General features: G+C 40.1%; 1 protein-coding gene across 1 annotated transcript in view; it reads left to right on the top strand.

Moving 5' to 3' along the window:
• The window catches only part of RPTOR (regulatory associated protein of MTOR complex 1), a 312,090-nt gene that overhangs the window by 82,567 nt on the left and 205,052 nt on the right, over window positions 1-24,471 (top strand). The window contains 1 exon segment of the mRNA XM_033138999.1: window positions 21,994-22,152. Within this exon segment, the coding sequence (XP_032994890.1) occupies window positions 21,994-22,152 (159 nt within the window).

Here is a 24,471-nt window from a genome sequence, read left to right as displayed (position 1 = left end):
GTTCCCACAAGTACTAGTTGTCTGAATTGCTGAATATTTTTCATTGTGAGATAGGGCACTATTGTTCCCTCTTTATGGATGGGCAAATGAGACTTAGAGTGAGTGCTTTGCTATTAGCCCTTATTGAAGTAGCCTCATGATCCAGGCACCCACTCATGATTGGCACGTCTTATTTGTTCCCATTGTGACAGTCATACAGGTGGTTCGTTTGGGCAGCAGCCATTGCAGAAATAACATATAAACGTGACCAGTTATTGTATGTCAGAGGTGGGACTTGCATTCAGAACTGGTCCTAGAATTCATTTGGTCAATGACACTGGCTTTTGTGTGTGATGTGTTACACACACACACCTCTGTACATATAACTGTGTGGTGAAGCCCTTCTGTTCCACTGAAGATAGAAAATCAGCAGTGTTCCTACAATAATTCAGTTTCTAAATTTCACTCTGCTTTAATATCATTTGTAGGACAAAATGTAAATAAGTTATGTAATTCTTAGTTCAAATGATTAGTTGAGTTTAAAATACAAACTGCCTCATAATAATGAGATTGACTTGATTTTTAAAAACATAGTTTGAAGCTTTTTTGATGGGAAATAAAAAAACAAAGTAAACTTAGGTGGATAATGTATCATAATGACAGCTAAGCTCAGATTTGGACTGTGGTCTTGACACATACATTGCAAGGGTTATGACTAAGACAACTTCATCAGCATGTATTGCAGAGCCAATGTGGTGTCATGGTTATAGTTATAGTGTTGGACTAGGACTTGGGAGACCAGGGTTCAAATCTGCCAGGGCCATGAAGCTTGCTGGGTGACCTTGGGCCAGTCACTGTCTCTTTGCCTAACCTACCTCACAGGGTTGTTGTGGGGATTAAATGAAGAGTAGTAGACCCTTGAGCTCCACTGAGAAAAAGGTGGGAAATCAATAATTAAATAAATTTTGTACCAGCAAGGCTGAAGATGCATTGCTTAAACATAGGTACCAGTTTTCCAATGACTATACCAGCTTCTCTAAAGCAAATATGCTATCCAAAAAATATATATATGATACTGTAATTTAGAGACCTCCCTGCCCTGCCACATACATCATGGTACAGGAAAGGTATCTCAGGATCCAGTCTTCAAAGTGTGCAAGTGGCTTGAAGTCATCCTATTTTAAAAATTATTTTGGAAAACTTATTCATTTATATTTTTAGCTTACGCTGTACCCTGTTGAAAATTGCAGAATGTGTAACAGCTGTAATACATGAAACATAATTACATGTTTAGAGAGATAATATTATAATGAATTAATGGAAAGCTGGATTTAGTGTAGCCTTTCCCACCCTAGTGCCCTCCAGATGTTTTAGGCCAGGCATAGCCTACTCTCAAGAGACTGCAATCTACTCCCACTATAAAAAACTGGCAGTAATCCACCCATTGGATTGACCAAAGTTGTTGAGCTTTTAGGCTATGTATCATCTGTGACTGTTGACCATGCTGGCCAGGACTCATGGGAGTTAGCATCTGGAGAGCACCAAGTTGTAGGCTGTAGCAACCTTTCTGTCAATTGCCGGTGGTTAATTGTTTTTCAATAGCAACAGTGATTAAATATGGTATAATGATTCTCCCTTCCTCCCCCTCCTCAAAAGGTGATGTTGCCTTATTGTGGTGCCAACAATGATAAATTGGCCATTTGGCTTTGACACACTCTCGGCTGCTAAATGTGTTGCAGCCCACACAGAATATGCATGTGTGCATTTTTATTTTCATACTTTCTGGGAAGAATTATGGCAAAGATTTATATAAAGGGATATCCCAATTTTCCTTCAAACAAATTGAGCAGGCCCTTAATGGACAAGAATAAGTGCTTGATCAGATGCTTCCCCCCATTCTTTGGGGTTTTCAATCAACCCCTGAATATCTGTTTGCTGTCCACCAGCCTTCCTCTAGGTCTACAAATAATACAGAATAACTGGGATTCTTTGGGCTGTTTCATCACCTTCTCTGAATGTTTTAAAGTAGACCTTCAAACTTACTTTGTTTCTTCTGTTTCTAGATGTTTAGGATTAGGCAACAGCCCATAAGCAGTGCCACAGAGAGGAAGCAGGGATTTGAGCATCCTCCCCAGACAAGTAGTCCCTGATCCTCATTGCTCTGATAGAAGGTTTCCTGTGATTACTTGAAGGGAAAACACTTTTCACATGCTCAGAAATGCACTTTGCCCCTTCTGTGACCTTCCCAATAGTTGCTTTCAGGTACTGCCACTGCAACTCCCTCAATACACCTGTGGTCTAAAAAATCTAGGTCTTGACATTGCCTTTCTTACATGAGAAGACAACCTCCTGCATCCCCTTGCCAGGCAGGGACAGATGTAATCACAAGTAACCAGTGGGTAATCTGAGCTGCTCTTCCTACTCTTCCATGGTCCTATATCACCCTGTATTTTGTCTGTGCACTCTATTCAGTACAAGATTATCCTCAGATGAGATCCTGCAATTGTGTTCTGTTTTCTAGGTAAATATGTTCCTTTGTCTCCTGTTCATAACTTGTTTTAAAATTAAGTTTACTTTACGCACGATGCAGTTAATTACTTGTTACTCGTGGTGTGACACAGACAATAGGGCCTGATTATGATCCAAATGAAATCAGTGTAAGGGGAGTGTGAATCACCTCCGCTGAAAGTTTTTCTCTGTGATTGCTCACTCTATTCTGCCGTTGGATTTTGAGAGTGGTTCTGATCTTCTGTCTGGCTGTGCATGGCTCCTAGGAGTTTGCATGTTTACAGCAATGAAACATTTCCTAGACCTCTTATCCAAATTGCAGGTTTCTGTACCCAAAGTTTCAATCTGTAGCTCAGATTGCCCTGGTGCAGTGCCTGTTGGCAATGGCATTGCTGAAGTGTACTCTGTTCGCACTGCATCTTAGAGCAATTTGCAGCACAAAGCGTAGTGTGTGATGCACTGCAGCTTTTAATGGAAAGAAGGTCTGCATTATTTCAGCTGGCACAATAATTTATAACAAGTGATTAGAAGGTTCCTAGAGGTAATTATAATTAAACTACTGTGCCCTTTGTGAGTGTTCTTGCCTGCAGGTATTCATGTCCCCTTTGTGGCCTGAAGAGAACAGGACATTGTTTCATTAGAAATACATCTAGAAATCTTTATAATTGCATTTTAAAGGAGAGAGAGGTACAGTGCATATCTAATCATGTTGTTGCTTGAAGAACAAGTATATTTTAATAGTGTTGATACTTTTAATAAAATTGTTTCCCTGGATGGTATTGAACTAAGTTTCACTTAGAGTAAAGGTAAAGGGACCCCCGACAGTTAGGTCCAGTCATGGACGACTCTGGGGTTGCAGTGCTCATCTTGCTTTATTGGCTGAGGGAGCTGGCGTACTTAGAGTAGACCCATTGAAATTAATGGACCTAACTTATGTCCATTAATTCCAATGGGTCTCTGCTGAATACCATCCTTTAAACCAGAGTTTTCCAAACTTGGGTTTGCAGCTGTTTTTGGACTCCAATTCCCATCATCCCTGACCACTAGTCCTCCTTATTTGAATTTTAGATTTGATGTGTATTTTTTATATTCCAAATGCCCAATTTAATTTATATTTTATTCATTCATTATGTTACTAATGATTCTTATGAAATAATGCATTTCTAAAAGTGGAAAAAATCCATGGGAAATTATAGTACTGGATAAATTTTTACTCTACATCATAACTTTTTGTTTTGAAAGTTATCCAATATGTGTGTGTGTGTGTGTGTGTGTGTGTGTGCAAGTAAGTTGGAATGACCTAGGGCTATTTCAGTTACTTAAGTGTGTGGACTGGAGTATTTCTCATTTCAGCATTTATTATCAGGACTTGAGTCTGCACTGGGTCTTGAACTTACATCTTGAAGAATGTTGGGGAAGGACTTACCTCCTGTGCCCATATAAGATCTTCCAGTCAGGCTCGCCATTTTCCTGTTCATCTCCTCCTCCTTTTTTTGCCACCATCCAATCTTGATTGCATAAGAGCTGGGTCTGACATATATTCTCCTCTTCCTTGCCAGTGCTAGTCATGATCGTTTGGAAGTTTTCCAATGACAGCTTCAACTTTGCTGCTAGTAAACACATTGTAAGAAAATACATTTAAATGCTTTTATAACACTAGGCAGCAGTGTGAGCTATGAGCTGGAAATTCATGGTTCAGATCTCAGCTTGGTCATGAACTTACTTGGTGATCTTAACCAATCTACTATCCCTTGTTCTCAACCACATACCTCAAATCTGTGGCATGGGGATAATTACTGCACTGCTTTATTTGGTCACTTTGAACGCCTAAAGAGCGCTATATAAATATTGAATGCGTTGTTTTATCTTCTAATTTTCATCCATAACCCTGACGAGCTTCTTTTTTGCATGCGATATTGATGCTTCTCCACTGTGTCATTGTTTCAATGGAGAAAATGTTGCATCTACTTGTTCCCATAGCTGTGTGAGTCTTGATAGAAGTTCTGCAGGAGATCATCTTTTGTTTTTAAGCTTTTGGTCTTTAAATGTAATGTCCCTTGCTATGTAACACAATGTAGCTTGTACAACCCTCTTCAGTGTGTTTACTTGTTTTGGGAGGACTGAGCTCAGTCTATATGACATTTGTGATCTCTGCAGCTTTACAATGACTGAAGGAAACCACTTATTGTAAATTCCTTTATAGTACTTGAAAACTGATCTAGAAGCTGATTGAAATGCCTGTTTAAAAAATGGAGATATTTTAGGATGAATCACCCTGAGGTTGTTATTGTCTAAACTTTGTTTTGCACATTGCTCCAGGTCCAAGGGGAGCTTGTTTTCAGTTGTTGTTCAATGAACTTCCAATGGCTTGGCCGGTCATTTTCTTAAAAGTCAGGAAACAACTGTTACTTCTGCGCCCAATTACTGCTCCCCAAATTGATGGTTGCTTCCTCCAAATCTCCTGATGACCTTTCCCACTAACTTCATGTAGATGTTAAAAAGCATGGGGAGCAGAATGGAACCCTACAGGACCCCACAGTTCAAGTACCATTATGCTGAGCAGTAATTCCCCAATGCCTCCTTCTGGAACTGGTCCTGCTGGTAAGAGTGAAAGCACTGGTTCATTATGCCTTCACCTAGATGCTGTGGTTGATTGTTTAAAAAGCTATCAAGGGAACAAGGAGAAATAATGGGATTTCACTTCCCCTTTCTCTCTTATTCACTCAGTCCAAATAACCCGCATCTTCCAAAGCATTTTAGGAAGGTGATATTTGCAACTATGTGGTAACTGTTACAGGAGTGGACCTTTAGGAGTGGTCACACTACTGCCTCTTTAAAGCAATAGACACCATTCCTTCATGCAAATATGTGTTTAAATCCATGTTGGACTCACCCAGTCATATCAGCCAAGATGGGCAATGATTGAGGGAACTCATGGTTGGCTGAAAACCTTGTTCACATCCTCAGGCCACAAGAGCCTCATAAAATCTGACCAGAAAGTGCTCAGGATACCACACTTCAGAGTCAACCAAGACATCAAATTCAACATGAATGAGCAGTTTTACTCTTGAAGTGTCTCACACATTTATTACAGCAGGAGCCTGAGAGTTCCAAACCACACTTCATGGACTATATTACAGGGGCCCAGCCGGCCACAAGTAGAAGTCAGGCATTTAATGTTGCCAATTCCATGTTGTGGAAAGCTTTTCTGGCAGAGATTTGGCAGGCATCCTTTTGGCATTCAGGCACCTGCATTTCTTGAAAACTTTGTTTTATGCTCACAGGCTGATCCAATTGCTTTACAATTTTCTTAAGTGACCAGTCATTTTAATAATGGCTCTGCACTACTTTTAATGTTGCTATATGTGTGTGTGTGTGTGTGTATGTGTATATATATATATATATATATATATATATATATATATATATGTATGTGTGTGTGTGTATATGTGTATATGTGTATATATATATATATATATATATATATATATATATATATATATATATCTGTGCACCACCCTGAAATTCTGGGAGAGGTCAGTATATAACTGCTTGCATAAATCAATCAATCAATCAATCACATATTTCAATAGGTCTTTCCTGCTTGGAACAATTCTTTCTGGAAGGATATCTGAGGTTGCAATGGAGGTGAAAAAGTAAGCTTTCTTTGCCACACTTGCCACCATGTAGTAGGCCTGGTCTTGCGGTCTTGCTTAGCTTTGCAAATGTGCTAGCAATTTTATTGCTCCACCACTATTCTGCTATCCTTCTTGTAAGCATTATACCGCTTGCACTCCAGCCGTTGTCTGGCCTGTTTCACTGTCCAGCTCTCAATTGCAGACCATCAGTCATTCACCCTGTAGCGAAGACTACATTTAAAGCAGGGGTCAGCAAACATTTTTAGCAGGGGGCTGGTCCACTGTCCCTCAGACCTTGTGGGGGGCCGGACTATATTTTGAAAAAAAAATATGAACGAATTTCTATGCCCCACAAATAACCTAGAGATGCATTTTAAATAAAAGCACACATTCTACTCATGTAAAAACACCAGGCAGGCCCCACAAATAACCCAGAGATGCATTTTAAATAAAAGGACATATTCTACTCATGTAAAAACACGCTGATTCCCGGACCATCCGCGGGCCGGATTGAGAAGGCGATTGGGCCGCATCCGGCCCCCGGGCCTTAGTTTAAAGCATGATCCCTGATTTAAAGCATGATCCACATTATGCACTGGGAGCAGGAGTGCATTGAGCCTGCCCTGTAGTTGTCGTGGTGGCCATAAATTTCTAAGCCAGCCCACCCGAAGGGGCCTCTGTGTGGGTATAGAAGCCACTCAGAACAATCTGCTGGGGATTCTCCGACACCACTTAGACCACCCTTACAAGCTAGGATAGAGAGATTGCTGGCCAGCAATGTGTGTAGTATACCAGCGACATCCCTATTCTGTCTCTCTGATCCCGTGTCAAGTACTTTCAGATTTATTCCTTATGGGCAATGATTACTCTTGCCCCTCAAGCCTGGAATGGTACTGCACTGAATTCTGAGGCAGATGCAATTGTTACAGACATGCCCTCCCCATGCATCTCCTTCACCCAGGCTTCAGTGGTTCATGCTAGGTGGGTTCCTTCATCTACAATTAAATGAATGCCTCCCTCTGCCCACAATCATTGTTATAGAAGCACTCCTGTGGCCCTCCTTGCTGTATCCCTATAGGCACAATATTGGAAGGAAGAAAACCACCCAGCACTTTCTAAACCTCAAGGGGAGTAGTATGGATGTTATAGTGCAGTAATAAACACACATCCATCAGCTGCAGTAATTCAGTATAGCCTCTGCACATGATGGGGTCTCTTGATAATGTTCCAGTTCTGATAGTCTCACCAAGAATGAGTCAGGTGCAAGGCTTTTTAATGAAAAAAGAATAAAAATCACAGTCAGCTCCACTCACTTAAATAACATGGTAATGTTGCACATGGACTCCTCTTCTTCCTGCAGAAAGCTGGGGGTTAAATGTCAAATACCACCAGCTCTGGTATATTGTGCCCACTAGACCTCTCCTCTTCAAAGATCCAGATGCAATGGGCTCTCTTGATAAGCTCCCAGCCCAAGAAGTGACAACAAGGCTAAAGCAGGTGCAAGGCAATTAGCAACAATTACAGCTGGCTTAACTTAACTCACTTAGATAATTGTGGTTGTGCCGTATTTTAACTCCTTCTCTCTTTATTGCACCACACAGCCATCCACACAGCGACAGAGAGCTGGGAACTAGATGCCAAATGTGTCTGAACAGCTCTCTGATGTTTTGTCCTCTGGGCCTTCCTTTTCTCTCCAGTTCTAAGCTGTTCTGTAGCAAAAAATGTACATCAAGATTGCATCCAACATTGTGTTATGGAGTACAAACTCATACAAGTGATCTTTTCTCTCCTTGCCACTGTAGCCTCCTGTACCCCACCCCCTGTTCAGTGCAGAACAGGCTTACTGAACATTTGGGGCTGTAATTGGAGGAGGGATTTGCCAAAAATAAGGAACTTTGCCCAAGCTGTTCAAGAGTCCTCCATATGATTTTTATTATTATCTCCCCACCCCCACTGCAGGCCTTTAAGACGGACAAGATTCAGTAGTTGCCCTTGACCCTCTGGGGAAACTTTTAGGGGGAACATAAAGGGGATGTATTGACTACAATATTGAAAACATGCACATTGCAGTCCACCTTGCCTAGGAAGATTCAGCTGCTAACTCCTTTTTTTGCCCTCCTTGGAAAAAATTCTGCTGATCAGTGTCACGTGATAGAGGAAAGAATTATAGTTAACTAAGATGAATTCCTTGCATCATTTGTAAGGTTCAGATCTACTAGACAAGCAAGAGTTGGAATAAGTTTGTCATCTTCAGTAATGGCTACATGCTTTGTCCGTTTATAACAGATGTCTCAATTTCACCCTCCTGTGGTTTCCTTGCATCCCTTGTCAGAACAAAGTGATGGTTTTGTATCAAAGGGTCTACTTAAACTTGCATTTTTTTCCCCACCCTAAGGCTGAGAAACGGGCATCATTTTTTTAGAGTATTAAGACCTGGCAGCAATCTTAATTAAATGCACTACCTCAAGATCAGTTCAGACATTAAAGGGTCTACCTGAGTGCTTCAGGAAAAACAAGCTATAATATGTTTGGAGTTTATCACAAGATGTATTTCCGCACTAGTCCCACGCTTACCAGGCCTGCAGCTGTTTCACATGAACATCCCCAGCCATGCAGTAGTTTTACAGGCATTTCAGCTGCACCCACTTAGAAGCTTTACCTGGAAGGGGTTGTAGCTCAGTAGCAGAGCCCATGCTTTAAATACAGAAGGTCCCATATTTCAATCCCAAGTGTGTCCAGGTATGGCTGGGAAATATTCATGTCTGAAACACTGGACAGCGCCTGCTAGTCAGTGAAGGATGGCAATCCTGAGATGGATGGACCAGTGGCCTGACTTGGTATAAAGCAGATTCCTCCGAGGGCTACACCAGAGTAAGAATTTAAAATCTAATAAGCCCATTGATTTTGGGGTTTTACGCTGTATGGCCAGTGAAATCAGGGGCATATCTCTGTAGTTCAGAGGTTGAAATTGCTTCCTCCTCTTTGCAAAGTATTCCTTGGTGAACTGAATGTTTCATCAACTAATTATTGCAGATGTGAATGTTTCCTTTATCTTTTGAAAGAATGAAATGCAAAGAAAAGACAGGGATGATAATGCTGTGTTGTTATGGGACATGGAGTGGCACTGCTACATTTGCTGCGGATTTTAGCTAAACCTAATCTGCCAGCAGGCTGCTTTATTGCCCATTCAAGACTTTCAGCAGCTGTTTTCTCGGACCTGTTAATTGGTTTAGAAATGCTGTGTGTGGCTTCTCCAGCACAATCAGCATGATGAAATGGAAGCCTGCACAAACACAAAAAGCGTCTCTCTTGAGTGAGTGAATTGATGAAGTGTGACAGGAAATGACATGCTGTAGATAAAATATGCAGTGCCAAAACCCACAGTGTGTAATGCCATGGTGGCCCCACTTCTCTCGGGGAGGAAAGGTATCTATATTCATAGATTTGAGATATAAAAGTTACAGAGAGGCAGGTGTGATCTGTGTAGATTACTTTCTTTTGTTTTTTGTCATGAGAAGAATGAAATTGCAAGTACAAGTTTAGCTTCCTGTTTCTTTTTGTTACTTTTTCTTATGAAAGTTTTAAATAGAAGAGAAAGCAGAATTGAAATGGAAAATTAAACTTTCCAACAATTAGTTTGTTATTCCTGAACATTGTTCAAAATTTTATTTCAGTAACTGACTTCCACGTAGGAGATGTACCCCTTGGCAGGTGTAGGATCATGGAACTCCCATGCCAGAGTTTTCCGAAGGTGAGAGGCCAACCCTCTTATAAAAACCATTTTTTCTATAATCAGGGACTTTAATTAGCCCAAATAATCTGATTTATTTGGGTTAATTAAAGGCACTGATTGTAGAACAACATGCTGGCAGCAAAATCAGTACAAGAAAGGAGTTCATAATTTATATACTGAGGTTTCTAAATTGCTTCACTCTAAACACTTTGGATGAGCACCAATTCATTGAAAACATTAAACAATAGTTAGTTAAAATGAGTGAAACAGAATGCAACAAATGTTGCATTAATGTTAAAATGGATCTTCATTTATTGCATTATGTGAAATCAATTTAAAAGAGAAAACAGTGCTTTGAAAAGATGATTCTAGAAGACAATGAGTTATGGGGGGGGGTTAGTCTTAGGAATCATAGCAGGAAAATCTGGAGAAAGTGCTCTTTTATGAAACTGGGTCCAATGTAGATTGTAATCCTTCATTGGGTAAGTGCTTACCCCATTATACTTCTCGCTGTCAGGACAATGCACATTGCTTTGCCTCTCTTTCTTTGTTACACCAATAGATGGTCCAGATAGCTGCTAAGGAAACCTGTTGTGGTTCCCCAGGGGTTTTATTTCATGGAGTTCCATGCACACATGTCATCTAAACTTAATGTGGGAAGTAACTGTCAACTAGTCTTAAGCTACATCTTACAACTACCTTATATGCTTTCAAATAAGGTACCTGGCTGCAAAATACATGTAGACAAAATAAATTATACAATTTATAACAACAAGCAAGAGCTAACTATTTCCTGCAAAATATACAGAAATTATGAGATGTTAAAGTTGGGCTCCCACTTCCATGTCTTTTAAAAGGGAAAGCTGTTTTTGAAAGAGACACATTCCCATCATAGTTGTATTTGTGTTTTTTGCACTGAAGAAGTCCTCACTAGTGCCAAATTTGGGAGTCTTCGTTTTTGTTATACAATCCTGTCTGTCTGGGGTTTGGATATTACCGTGTTCATGGTTCCCTTCTAACCTTCCAGTTTTACAGTTATGTCATAATTTGGTTATGTTTCTTTCTGAGGATTAAGTCTAGTACACAATAAACCTTCTAGGATTCTGATTTGCAAAGCCTGGACTGGATCCAGATTTGTAATTGCACTTTGTTACACTTGGCTTGGGACGCGGGTGGCACTGTGGGTTAAACCACAGAGCCTAGGGCTTGCTGATCGGAAGGTCGGCAGTTCGAATCACTGCAATGGGGTGAGCTTCTGTTGCTTGGTCCCTACTCCTGCCAACCTAGCAGTTCAAAAGCACGTCAAAGTGCAAGTAGATAAATTGGTACTGCTCCGGCGGGAAGGTAAATGACATTTCCATGCACTGCTCTGGTTCACCAGAAGTGGCATAGTCATGCTGGCCACATGACCCGGAAGCTGTACGCCGCTCCCTCGGCCAATAAAGTGAGATGAGCGCTGCAACCCCAGAGTCGTCCACGACTGGACCTAATGGTCAGGGGTCCCTTTACCTTTTACCTTTGGCTTAACCTTGACTTAAGTAAATGCAATTAACTTAGTCTGGGTCCAACCCTATGGGTAGAATCCAGTTAGTGCCCTTGTTCCAGTGGAAGTGCTTTTGGTCCAGTGAACAGCTGAAGAGATGATTTTTTTTGCTGATATTCCTCTTTCCTCCTGCAGCCCACCCTTTGCCAACATTCTACCATGTTCTGGAGGAACTCCGAAGTTTCCCAAGATGATTTTCAGGAGGCTGCAAAATTCCCTCCCCTTTTTTGTCAGTGCAGACACCATTTGGATTCCGTCCTATATATTCACATGCTTTTTTCCTGTTTATGAGGTACTCTTGTTCAGATCCTATATCCTGCCTTACTGAACAGTGACTAATATTTATGCTGTAAGCAGGCACTTCTAAATTATAAAGCAGAATGGAGTATTCATGTTTTGGATGCTGAGGACAGATGGGATGTTGTCTTTATGGCTTGTCATCAGGATAGGCTCCCTGTCATAGCACTTGGAAACAAAGGATGATTGACATGAATGTGTGGCGAACTGGGAATAAGATAAAACATTGCTGCTTGGCAGTTGATTGCAGTTCTAATGCAAAATATTTCTATCCATTCAGTGAGCTAGAACTTCTCAATTACATCAGTAATTGACATTGAGTGCCTGCACAATATGCACAAATTCCTGATTTAGTGATACTGTTTAAATGTTTGAAATCCTGAATTAAAATAAATGTTACATACTTCTCATTATTTCCTTTTTTGTGCTTGACAGAAGGTAGAACCTGGGTCCTTTTTGAGGGAAAATGGTGATGCAGTTGATGAAAAAACAGATTTTATGCATTGTTCAGAAGAGAACAGTGTTAGTCTGTCAAAGCAGAGTTGCCAGTAATTTCTGTTGTGAACAACCACTTTTCTTAACATAGATTAGAATTTTGTCAGACTAATTTTTAATATTTTGTTGCCATTCTACCCAATTTTTGTTTCCAGGGCCATGTCTATGTCTATGCATGCACAGGTTGTAATGAATTCTAGTTTTTCGAAAGGAAAGTATTGGCTACCGTAAACCTTTTATTAATATTTAATCTGCAACAGGACTTTATTTTTTAACCCACCATATTTCTTGTAACCTTTTGGTCCCCCAAGAGCCACATGTAGGCAGTTGAGGGCCACATGCCAGTGGGCTAGAGCCAGCTTATAGACTGAAGGGAATGCAGCTGCTATGCAGTGCAAGGACTGTGCTTTGGGCTGCCTTGGGATTGCTGGTGTAGGTTAAAGCCTTCACACTCCAGTAATCTCAGTGTAATATAACAGTGGTGGACACCCATCCCCACCTCTGCTCATCTACATCCCCTTGCTTTTCTGCCCTGTCACTGCTCCACATTCTCCCTCTCTGTCAGGGTGAAGGCACAGGCAAATTCCAGAGCTCTGATACATATTCCTGGCTGGGAAACAAAGCTGAGAGCTCTGGCTCAATCAGGCTCCTGCTGGTTCTCACAGCCCTTAAGACAGAAGAATTGCACACACAGTTTGACAGAGTAGATCCTAACATTTTCTGTCTCTCTCTTGCACACAATATGCTTTATTAGTTGTGTGCAAAGCCTGGGCAGTTTGGCACTTGAAGGCTTGCTTTAGGGTACCTGTTACTCTGTTCATGAAAGGGCAAACAGCATGCCTGGTCTGCACCAAATATTTGCTACTTTTTTTAACCTTTGGAGAATACCTGAAAGGTAGCTTGAAATTAGACCGATGAAGTATTTTCTTAGTCTGTAATGCAAAGAAGTTAACTGCAGGTGCAACCACTCCTCCATTTAAACAGCAGGTTGTCTCTTGTCCAGGGAGACAGGGGCAGGAGGAAGAGTAAGTGATGCCCCACCTGTATGCATAGTTCTTTCCTATGTATTCATACCACTGACTTGAATGGCAATTTTTTGTTTTTCCAAAGGCTGGAAAAATCGTGAGCTGCTTTTCATGCCTCCGCTTGTGACAGAGGCACCTCTTGTCATCTCTCCACAGCCTTGGAAAATCTCAGTGTCAAGCGATTTCCCCCTTCATATGTTTATGTTGTTATAATAAAAAGCTTTTGGCATATCGAAACCTGCATAGGGCAATTAGAGTGGAAATGTAGCACAAAAAGTCAAATTATTCTGGAAAAATAACAGGATATTATGTTAGTTATCTTTCTCATATTTTTGTCGCATTTTTAATCAAAATAAAATTGCCACAGAAATCCCTGACAGCTGTACTGGAACACAAGAGAAACAAAAGAATTGGTTATGCATATTATAATAAGGATTTGCAGAAATGGCTTCATAGTCTTGATTAAAACTCTGCAGCTTTTGGTTTTTTTTCTTCTATTCTAAATCATAGCCAGTTAAATGCAAAACAACAACAACAACAACAACCCCATGACTTCTACTTTTAAGTTCCTGTTGTTTTATGACTGTTTTAGATTTGGCTTTCAAGTGCACAAATATAAATTTACTTAATCCTTTGTAGTAGTGTTTTGTTTTGTTTTGTAAATAGTCACAGTTGCATTTATTCCAGATTGTTTGAAGTCCTGTCTACAACTAATCAATAGGAAGAAATGAATTAATTGGTATTGCCATTATCTTTACTCAGATTTCAGATGAATGCAGTATTGAATGAAGTAAGAAGTGTTCTGTCTTAATTTTGTAAATGGAATTGAGACTGTTCCCAATTTGGAATCCCCCAAGGCTTTTTTTGTAGACATAACATCTTGAGTCTCACACTAAAGCGATAATAAAAATCAGATTCTCACCACCGAAGCAGCTGACTGACATCACCACCAGCAATTTCATGCTTGTCCTGCGGTGCCCATCAACAAGGCATTTTGACAACTCTGAGCTTGGTGTCAGCTTTGGAATGACAGATACAGCTGAATACCATCAGCAAAGGAGCTGTAATTGAGAGTGTCCTTTCTGATAACCATAATCAGAAGGAAAGCTTTCTTGCCAAGGACCAGGCAGAAATACGGAGGGAAATATCAAAGAAAAAATCAAGAAGAATTTGCTAGGTCAAGTAGACTTTGCTGTAGGTACTTGTTTCCCACCCCTCACCCCCTAGTCTGCAGCTAGTAGGTGGCAAAAAGAAGCTAGTGCAGCCTTATCCACTAAAGTTTTAATTGCTCTTTTATTACAGTGAAATGTTGTTGAAGGATTAAAAGCCAATCTATACATCTGCAGAGACGCCATTAGTTTTGCACTCATCCTCAGCTAAAGCTGATATTTTGCCTTGAAAACGTGGAACAGGAACATCTAACAGTGGAAAATAACTGACACAGACAACAAGCAGAGGATATAATGGAATAAAAAAGGCTTTATGAAAGGAACAAACACTGGCACTAAACACTTTTAATGGGAAGTAAGCAAATCAGTTTGTAGACAAAACGAAAGGTCATAAATTTTAAAACATTTGGTTGTATCTGACTAACTCATAGTCAGTAGAGCCACTGAAATAAATGGAATTGTTAGCCATTACTACCTTGTGTATTAATTTCAACAGAACTACTCAGAGTATGACTTGGATACAACCCATAATCTTGACTATATAGTGAGGTCTTTCTACTGTCAAAAAGCTACATTTAACACCGATAGAGGAAATTCATTTAGGTGTCAGTTGTTTGTGATTTAAAATAACATTTTAAAGCTAATCAACTTTAAGCACTCTCCCAGTATCTAGGAGCGATATGGTTCAGTCTACTTAATCTTAACAAAACCAATATGATCTTGTGCATTGGTGCCCTTGGTAAATCTTCATGTGAGGAGGGTAAAGTTGTAAACCTGTCAGCTACTAGCTTGAAAGAGTGGCACAGCAAAAATACAGGGCAGATTGGAGGAACAAGATGTGCTGCTTTGGGCCCCCAAAGCTATGTGGTCTGAAAATTAGAATGGCTTCACTATGAAATGCATCAGATTTCTTCCTTTAAGAGTTGGAATATGCAGTTTATGTGAGAGATTGGGTGTGGAGACGGAGGAGAAAAGGAATTACTCATGTGAAATGATGTGTTTCTCTCCTCTCGGTTGCTGTCATATGAATCTACTACCATGACATTGGTGAGAAATTGCTACCCTGTGCTAGGCCTTTCAATTTAAGGTCTCTCTAAGTTCCTTTTGAAAGTTTTGATGGTAGCCTATTTTTCCAGGTATAATGCTTATAGAGGGGAAACAGCTATATTTTCAGAGCAGCAGTGGGCCACTTGTGACCCGCAATATGTTTTTAACTGTAGTGTTGACACAGCACCTATGCATTGTTAATAAAAATAACAACCAAAACCTGTAGTGTTGACAAACCTATGCGCTTCTCATCTTCTGACCAGCCACAGGCAGCATGGCCCAGTGGTCAGGGAGGATGGGAGTTGTAGTTCAGCAACAACTGGAAGGCCTCAGGTTTCCCATTTCTTCAGTAGAGAGTCTTAGATTTTGTTTTCTACATATACCGGTAGTTAAGGCAACTGCAATGTTGGTTCTCTGCACACCATTCTTTTACGAATTAGAAGTTAATATTGAGAATGTGCATCCATTCCTTTTCCTCTCATGTGAATTTTCCACTTCCTGCTGTTGTTAAGCTTAAATGTGGGCTAGCATTACAAGTACACTAATATGAACCATGGTTCCCATCTTACCCAGATGCAAGCTCATTTCAAACCTTGGTTTCAAATTCTGATTGAGAAGGGAACACTGTTTAGCATTTATCATGGTTAGCAAAGGTGAAAATTTTATGCTAAACTATGGTTAAGATTGACAAGAGGAGGAAGAGTCCATTCACAAATTTCAAAGGAAACAGCATGCATTCCTGAAGCTGACTCCCAACTTGTGAACAGTGGTTTACAGGGATCCAGACTTGAAATTGTACTGTCCACTAGCATTGTAGAGTAATCTGCCCATTTCAGGTTCCATGCAAGCAATTTGCTGCTTTTCGATTATATACTGTCAGCAGGATATTCTGTCTAGCGCAGATAATGGTGTTGTGGTTGACAGTGGAGGATAGCTTCTTTGCTAGAATCTGTTTCTAAGCATGTGTCAGTTTTCTGTCAATTGAAGGATCTGTTCTGATGTACCTTTTTCCAGAAGCAATTTAGTTGGCAACTCTTGTAGTAATTACTGCTTTTCTGTTTAGGGAAGGTATGTACTCTGTTTCCACTGTAATTGCTCCCACACTGTATTGAGCAATTCTTCCTTGTGTTGCTGGGAAAAGTGCTTCTTTTTTATCTCATAATTATTCTGGAATGCAATCAGTCAATTGATTGATTGATTGATTGATCGATCGATCGATATGACTTTTAGAAACAGTCTTGTGCTCTGGGTTTCAAGTTTTAGCAAGACACGGTCTTTCTGAAATTGTGCCGTCTTGAAGAGTGGAAAGACTCTTTACAGTTGAGAAGCAAAAAGGCTGTGCACAATTGGGCAGTTCCTAACACTGCACCATGGAAAAAATTTATAAATAATTTTTACTAAGGGAACTAGAAATAAACTTTCATTGATGGACATTTCACTCCCCAAATGCACCGAGACCTACCAATCTGTGCTTTTGTTTCTTTGTGTTTTTCTCTGATCTCTTGTTTTTGTGATAGTCCTTAGAATCTTCCCACATGTATGCAGAATGTTCCATTTTGTGTAAATGACCCATGGGACGTCTGAAACACCTGAAACATATAGATAATCAGTTTTTTGTAAATGGGAGTACTGGGAACATAAGACACAGATATCATGCTGCACGTGGGGTGAGATGCATAGTGAATTCAGGTAAGTGCTTGACCATGCTTGTAGTTTAGTAGCAAAGTGAGACAGGCAGTCCACCATTTCTTCAGCAAATGTGCTTTAGTCTGACTAGCACCTGGGAGACAGGGCTCAAATCCTCACTCAGTCTTGAAGTTCACTGAGTGACCTTGAGCCAGTCACTGCCTCATAGCCTAACCTACCTCACAGGGATGTTGTGGGGATTAAATGAGGAGCAGGGAGAGCTATGTATGCCACCTTGAGCACCTTGGAGAATAAGGTATAAATGCAGTAAACAAATAAAATTAAAAATAAATTTGCCCTCAGGTTGTTGTGACCATAAAATAACTTCCATGTCTCATGTTTTGAGATCATTTAAGGAGGGGTGGGATATGTGAAAAATAATGGAAAATTCAAAGTGTGGAATCCTAAGCCCAGTCACTGTCCAGCAGGGTTTAACAGTGTCAGGGCCACATCCACATCTCTGCCACGTATGCCAGCTGGGAAAGAAGGGAGGTCAGACAGACTACTGTATCAACCAGCAGCTGGCACAGTTATCAGGCCCAATGCCATCATGGGATCCAGTGGATCCCAGAGCAGCTCAGGTCCTCCCTGCCCTTGAATGCTCACTTTGGGGTTTTTTCTGTTATCAGCGGGCTGGGCAGAGGGACACCTCCATTCAGTCCCACACAGCTCAGAGGGGGGTTGAATTACACCCTTAGTTTGTAGAAATCCTGTAAGTATTTTGTATTGCATACTCTTTCTTGTATGTTGTTGTTGTTGTTCAGTCGTTCAGTCGTGTCCGACTCTTCGTGACCCCATGGACCAGAGCACGCCAGGCACCCCTATCTTTCACTGCCTCCCACAGTTTGGCCAAACTCATGCTAGTCGCTTCGTGGACACTGTCCAACCATCTCGTCCTCTGTCGTCCCCTTCTCCTTGTGCCCTCCATCTTTCCCAACATCAGGGTCTTTTCTAGGGAGTCTTCTCTTCTCATGAGGTGGCCAAAGTACTGGAGCCTCAACTTCAGGATCTGTCCTTCCAGTGAGCACTCAGGGCTGATTTCTTTAAGGATGGATAAGTTTGATCTTTTTGCAGTCCATGGGACTCTAAAGAGTCTCCTCCAGCACCATAATTCAAAAGCATCAATTCTTTGGCGATCAGTCTTCTTTATGGTCCAGCCCTCACTTCCATACATTACTACTGGGAAAACCATAGCTTTAACTATACGGACCTTTGTCGGCAAGATGATGTCTCTGCTTTTTAAGATGCTGTCTAGGTTTGTCATTGCTTTCCTCCCAAGAAGCAGGCGTCTTTTAATTTCTTGACTGCTGTCACCATCTGCAGTGATCATGGAGCCTTTCTTGTATGCACTGAGACAAATATAATCCACACTGCCTTTTCTTCAAGATGTATTGACTGTTCTTTATAGCTGATTTGAAGGAGGGGGGAAGTACAGAGAGTGGGAGAAGAATAAGATCATAGTTAGTAGTTTCAGGAAATAGGTCTGATTGGGTGTTAAGACACAAAGCAACCAAAATGGGTTATGGCACAGGAGAGCATTCATTTGGAAGGAAGTGCAGTTTTGATGTGTAGTTTCATGAGATAAAAACAGGATAGATCAATATTTTTTGAAACACACACACACAAAATTTTATTTTTTGCTTATAAGGAATCTTGCATCCCGATTTACTGTTTGCACAATGTTTGTGCTGTCATTAAAATGGCATAACAGCTGTGAACACTGTTTTAGAGAACTCATTTTGACAGAATAACATCTGGGGGGAAATAACCATGAATCAAAAGAACCAAGCTGTGCTCTTCACATTGCTTTTTTTCTTTGGTGTTGTAATCACTGGGGGCATGTAAATAGTCAAAACATAAGGTTTGGTTTGCCTTCTAGAAGGGGGCAGTGGTAACATCCAGACAATCTTTAAATGATGTACCTGTGCTAGTTAATGAAACTGATAAGTGAAGCATGTGATTAAATCTTTTTAGAGACTAAATATAGAGTTGAATCTGTGGCTTAAAGAGAGAATATTTTTGATGAAATCTGAGAAGCCTATTTTAGGAAGGGGCATAGCTTATGGTAGAACATCTGTTTTGTATGGAGAAGGTCCCAACTTCAGTCCCTGGCACCTGCTAGTTGACCTGGGGAAAACTTCTGACTGAAATTTGGAGAGCTGCTGCCAGTCAATGTAGATAATGCTGGGCTCTTTGGACCAATAGTCTGCCTCAGTATAAGACAACTTCTGATGTTTCCAAGGACAGAATTCTGAAGCTGGAATTTAGTGTTGTTTTTTTCCTGGATGGAGGCAATGCCTCATCTCTCTGATCCCAGTAGCATTAGTGGTCCTGTAGTGATATTTTACCCAGTTGAATGCAACCTCATAGTATGCAACACAACCAAACAAATAAGAACTGGTAATGTTTGCAAGCTTTTCCTTGAAGTTCTTCCTAATCACTTCCCTGCTTTTTCTCTGTTTCTCTCTAAAGGAAATATTATTATAGTGTTGTCAAAACAAAACAAATTGCTGGTTACACCTCTCATCATGAGCAACATGAATGGAAATTTGGCTTGTCTGTACATCAGAATGCTATTTTAAAAAGCGAAGGCTAAAACTCCTTGCTTGGCAGATAGGTATACAGTATACTGTAACTGCTTATTTAGTGGTTCTTTGTTTTTTTCCTGTTTCTTCCTACTACAACTCTGCTCTGTAAATGTGAAAGTGGTGTTCTATGTAGAGTTCGACTCTTCTTTCCATTCACCATTATTAATTATGAACTCAGTTTAATAGCTATGCTAGGGGGATGCAACGGAGATTCCAGCAAGGAAATTGCCCCTACCCCCTCCTCAAAGCGAGAATTGAAAAATTGCCTCCCACTCGAGGGCTTGGTTATAGTGTCTTGTAAATGCGCCAACAGGCAGAATGTGATTTAAGGCATGCATTTTGCAAATCAGCACCTTCATAACGGCACTGTAAGCTATGATAGTGAGTTAGAAGATGATGCTTGCATTAATGCAGTCTACTCTGTGCAGCATTCTGGAGTGACAGACTTTAGCAGCATCTTTCCTGCAGCTGCTTGTCTCTTGCTCATAAACACAGGTGAGTGGAATGAAATATTACACTGCAAGGCACAGTTTTAACAGAACACCCTGAAATGCCAAGAACCACTATTGTGTTAACTTGCTGCTTTATTCCTGTAAAAAAACCCACAAAAATGTGAAAGAAAAACAGGCAGTGAAAGGTTACTATTTCTTACGGGAAAATGCTGCAGTACCTTTTAGAAGTTTGCAACAAAAAGAAAAGAAAAAGTGAAAACAGTGAAAGGACATTGTACAGCATTTTCAAAAACATTGTGAAAGGACACTGTTCAACACAGGAAATAGGGTTATATATATTCGTTTAGAAGTAGCTCTTTGCCCTTTAAATTTGTAGCTATTGCTTGGTTGTCCTCCCCTCAACCCCATTATAAGCCTTCCTAATGCAGTTATTTAAACGACGTTTGTTCTGTATTTTGATTCAAGCTCTTCTGAAATGAATGGATTGATACAAGAGCTTTGCTATGTACTGTACCAGTGTTTTTCTGTTTTTCTGCAGTAAGCGGTGGGGGGCCAAACATGAAAAACATTACATTAAGAGTGTCCGAGTGCCGAAAATATTGTGTTAGAATTGGCACTGCACTTCAGTTGTAGTTTCCACTAGCTTTCAGGGGCACTTGTTTAGGAAAATATACTCACAAGTGATGCCATGTGCATACCTGTCTTTTAATTTTTGTTTGTGGTAGAACAAAGTTGGAGCTATCTGTGGAGGGACATGAACCTCCTGTACATACTGTGTCAGTGGTAGATTTTCTGGTTTCTTACATGAAATTGGCACATAGTTTTCATTCTAGTAGTATGCATGAGTATAGGACACAAGCTAAGTGGAACCTCTGTGTTCAGAGGCAGTACAGTGGTACCTCGGGTTACAAACATTTTGGGTTACAAACTACGCTAACCCGGAAGTAGTACCTCGGGTTAAGAACTTTGCCCCAGGATGATAACGGAAATCGTGTGCCAGCAGCGCGGTGACAGTGGGAGGCCCCATTAGCAAAAGCGCGCCTCAGGTTAAGAATGGTTTTGGGTTAAGAACGGACCTCCAGAACGAATTAAGTTCGTAACCTGAGGTACTACTGTATAGGTCTAAATACCAGTTGCTAGGACAAAAATCAGGGAGGTCTTTGTGTTCTTGCCCTGCTTTGTGGGCTTTCCAAGAGACATCTTGTTGGCTGCTGTTGGATCCAGCAGGACTCAAAGGAGGGGTGAGTCTGAAAATGCCTCTGGTCTGGTATATACCTTTTGCTTTAGTCTACTGTAAGTAGTTCTTCGTGCCCTGGCCATTGTCTGCTAGTGAGTTTGAAAAACGAATTAGGGGCTTAACTTACAATAAACTTTCATTTGAACAAGGATTTCATTTGGGATTTCTATCTTCTTGAATGTTTAATGACCTATTGTCTAGGCCTAAATTGTTGCAGCATCTTTAGCTATACCCTGTAATCATTTCAGGACTGCGGATAGTTCCTTTGATACTAATATAATTTGTAGGAGGGTTTATGCATTATGAAGAGAGAGAGATGCTTTTATTGCAGGTGGATATTTTAAAGTTGTCCAAGTTTATTTAGTTGTTTAATAATGAATAAGAGGCAAGAGTTCATGGGAAATTGTCAAAGGGGGCACACAAATGTAGTTTAAACATTATAAGATATATGCTGCTTATTGATTTATATGTTCTATATAAATGAAAGCGAGCTTCATTCTTGTATGTAGGAAAAATGTCAAATTATTGTTAATTCTCATCCATATGCAAAAATAAAACAATGTAATATATTCTCTCTCCTTCCTCTCTCCAACCAGGCCCGATACAAGCAGAGTCTTGATCCTACAGTGGATGAAGTTAAAAAGCTATGCACCTCATTGCGTCGAAATGCCAAGGAAGAGAGAGTTCTCTTCCACTACAATGGGCATGGTGTCCCCAGACCAACAGTAAATGGAGAAATATGGGTCTTCAACAAGGTACATGATTTGCAGATGGAGTTAAATCACAGTCCCTCTCATGTCAAATTTGCTGTACACTTACCAAGAAACCAATAAAAGTGTCATTGCTAATGTTTGATTTTAGAGCTTCAGTTTGTTCACACCTTTATGTACCCCCACATTAAGTTGTTATGAACTTCTTGTAACTCCTTTTTTTGAAAGGGATAGCTGCAGTCCTTCTGGAGGAGCTCTCTCTGCATTAGTGTGTGCACATAAAGAGAGCTAGATTACAGAGATAATAATGATGCTACCTAAGATACATAATTAATGTGCATGTCCAAATTTCCTCTTGAAGAGGATTCCAGAAATTGCTCTTCAAATTCCACAAGCTAATAAACCACTGTTACACAGTGCCAGCAATGGGCATCATACACAGAGTTTTCTTTTCTTTTTATTTAGTTTTTAACAACATACACCAACGCCAACATACAACCAAACAATCAAGACAAAGTCAGATAGATTATACATGCATCATTCAATCATAATCTTTTCTCTTCAAATAAAAAAACCCCCAAAACAAAAAAACAAAACAAAAAAATTAAAATCTTAAAAAAGAATTATACATTTAAATATATAAAGTCTACTAAGCATTCTATTCAAACTGAAAAAGCTAATATAAATAGAATATAAATACTAATATAAATATTAGTATAAATATATACTAATATTTGACTCCCCTCATCCATTTCTCCAATAAACCACAATTGATATATTAAGAATTGAGAACATGACACTGACATCCTCGAAAATAAAGCTGTTCATCAATATATACTTTCAAAACTTGCTTTTTCTCTATAACGTTTCAAAAATTGGACAAGAGTCATTCCAGCGCCATAACCATGTTGATGTTATACCGCTTTCTTAGATAACACAGAAAGCTATTCCATTCCTCCATAAATCTATTCCTCGGGTTATCCTTTATTTTTTCTGAAAGAGATGTCAATTCAATATATTCTAAGATTTTATAGAACCAGTCTTTTTTGCTGGGTAATGCATCACTCTTCCATTGTGACGCCACCAGGATTCTTGCTGCCGCAGATGCGTACAAAAAGAAGTTCCTCGCTTTACTAGGTATATCCGGGGTTGTTATACCAAGAAGGTATGCTTCTGGTGATTTACGAAATCCGTACACAGAGTTTTCTATGGAAAAATACCCCCGCCCCAACACTGAACAAGTCTTCAGTGGCATACCTTTTAATGCACATGGCCTTGGTCATTATGATCTTGCAGTGTATGCTAGAAATGTATGAAACATGAAATGCATTGCCAGGATTTTCAGCTTGCCTTTGTAGTGTTGGAAGCCATAACCCACTTTGCATTCAGAATCCTTATTAGCCTTACTCCAGACAGCAAATCTGCCACAAGAGCTTGTACTAGACATCAAGATGTCTTCTCACTTGCATGGGGATGAGAAGTGGGTGATAGGTTATGATGATTGATTACCAGTTGCACTTACCCAAATGTGTTTTGCCTTTTAAGTAACACATTTACTACCTCCCAACAGGTGACTGATAGTGAAACACAGACTTTTATTCAGCTGTTTATTTACCGCCCAGGGGTTGCTCCTAACAGTGTTTTATAGCTGGTTCCATATAGCTGAGGGAGAGTTGCTCTTGGATGTTTATATGATCAGTTCAGTTTCAATTTTTTTGTTTTATTGTTCCAAGTACAAAAATGTAGTTGTTCAGTTTGCAGTGCATTTTGCAAAAAGTTACCATTTCAGCCCTGAGTTTAGGTGTGTGTGGAGGAGAGGACTTAGGTTCTTTCACTCCTTCTATGGAGTAGCCTCACAGACTTACGTCATAGTTTACTAATGTTGCTGGCTAGTAATTCGGCTAAGATTAGGCAGCGAATAGTTCATGGTTTTTTCATGCAAAATGTCCCCGTGTTCAACTCTAGTCATTTCCAGTTAAAAAGGTCCGGTAACACAGGTGGTAGTGAATTGCCACTGTCTGTTGAAGGAAGACTATACTGGAGCATATTACCTGGTATAAGGCAACTTCCTTCCTAATAGAGTTCAGAACTCAATTAACATTCATCCCATCACAACACCAAATATTTAATCTAAATCTGGTGTTTAAAAACAATAAAAAGTGATCTTAATGAGTTCTGAACGGTAAATAAGATAGAAATAATGTGATGCTGAATTTGCTACAAGAATGAGGGAAATAAATTACTGATGAATGAAAATTGGATGTTGTGCCAACAGCGTTATTAAGTATTTATTTATTGTGCCTTTGCCAGCTATCTTGCCTTATCATCTGGGGTAATCTGATGAAGACTCCACTGTCTATTATT

Source organism: Lacerta agilis, chromosome 2, assembly GCF_009819535.1.
Source record: "Lacerta agilis isolate rLacAgi1 chromosome 2, rLacAgi1.pri, whole genome shotgun sequence".
NCBI lineage: Eukaryota > Metazoa > Chordata > Lepidosauria > Squamata > Lacertidae > Lacerta > Lacerta agilis.
The sequence above is the reverse complement of the archived record's forward strand: the minus strand, read 5'-3'. Positions and strand labels throughout refer to the sequence as shown.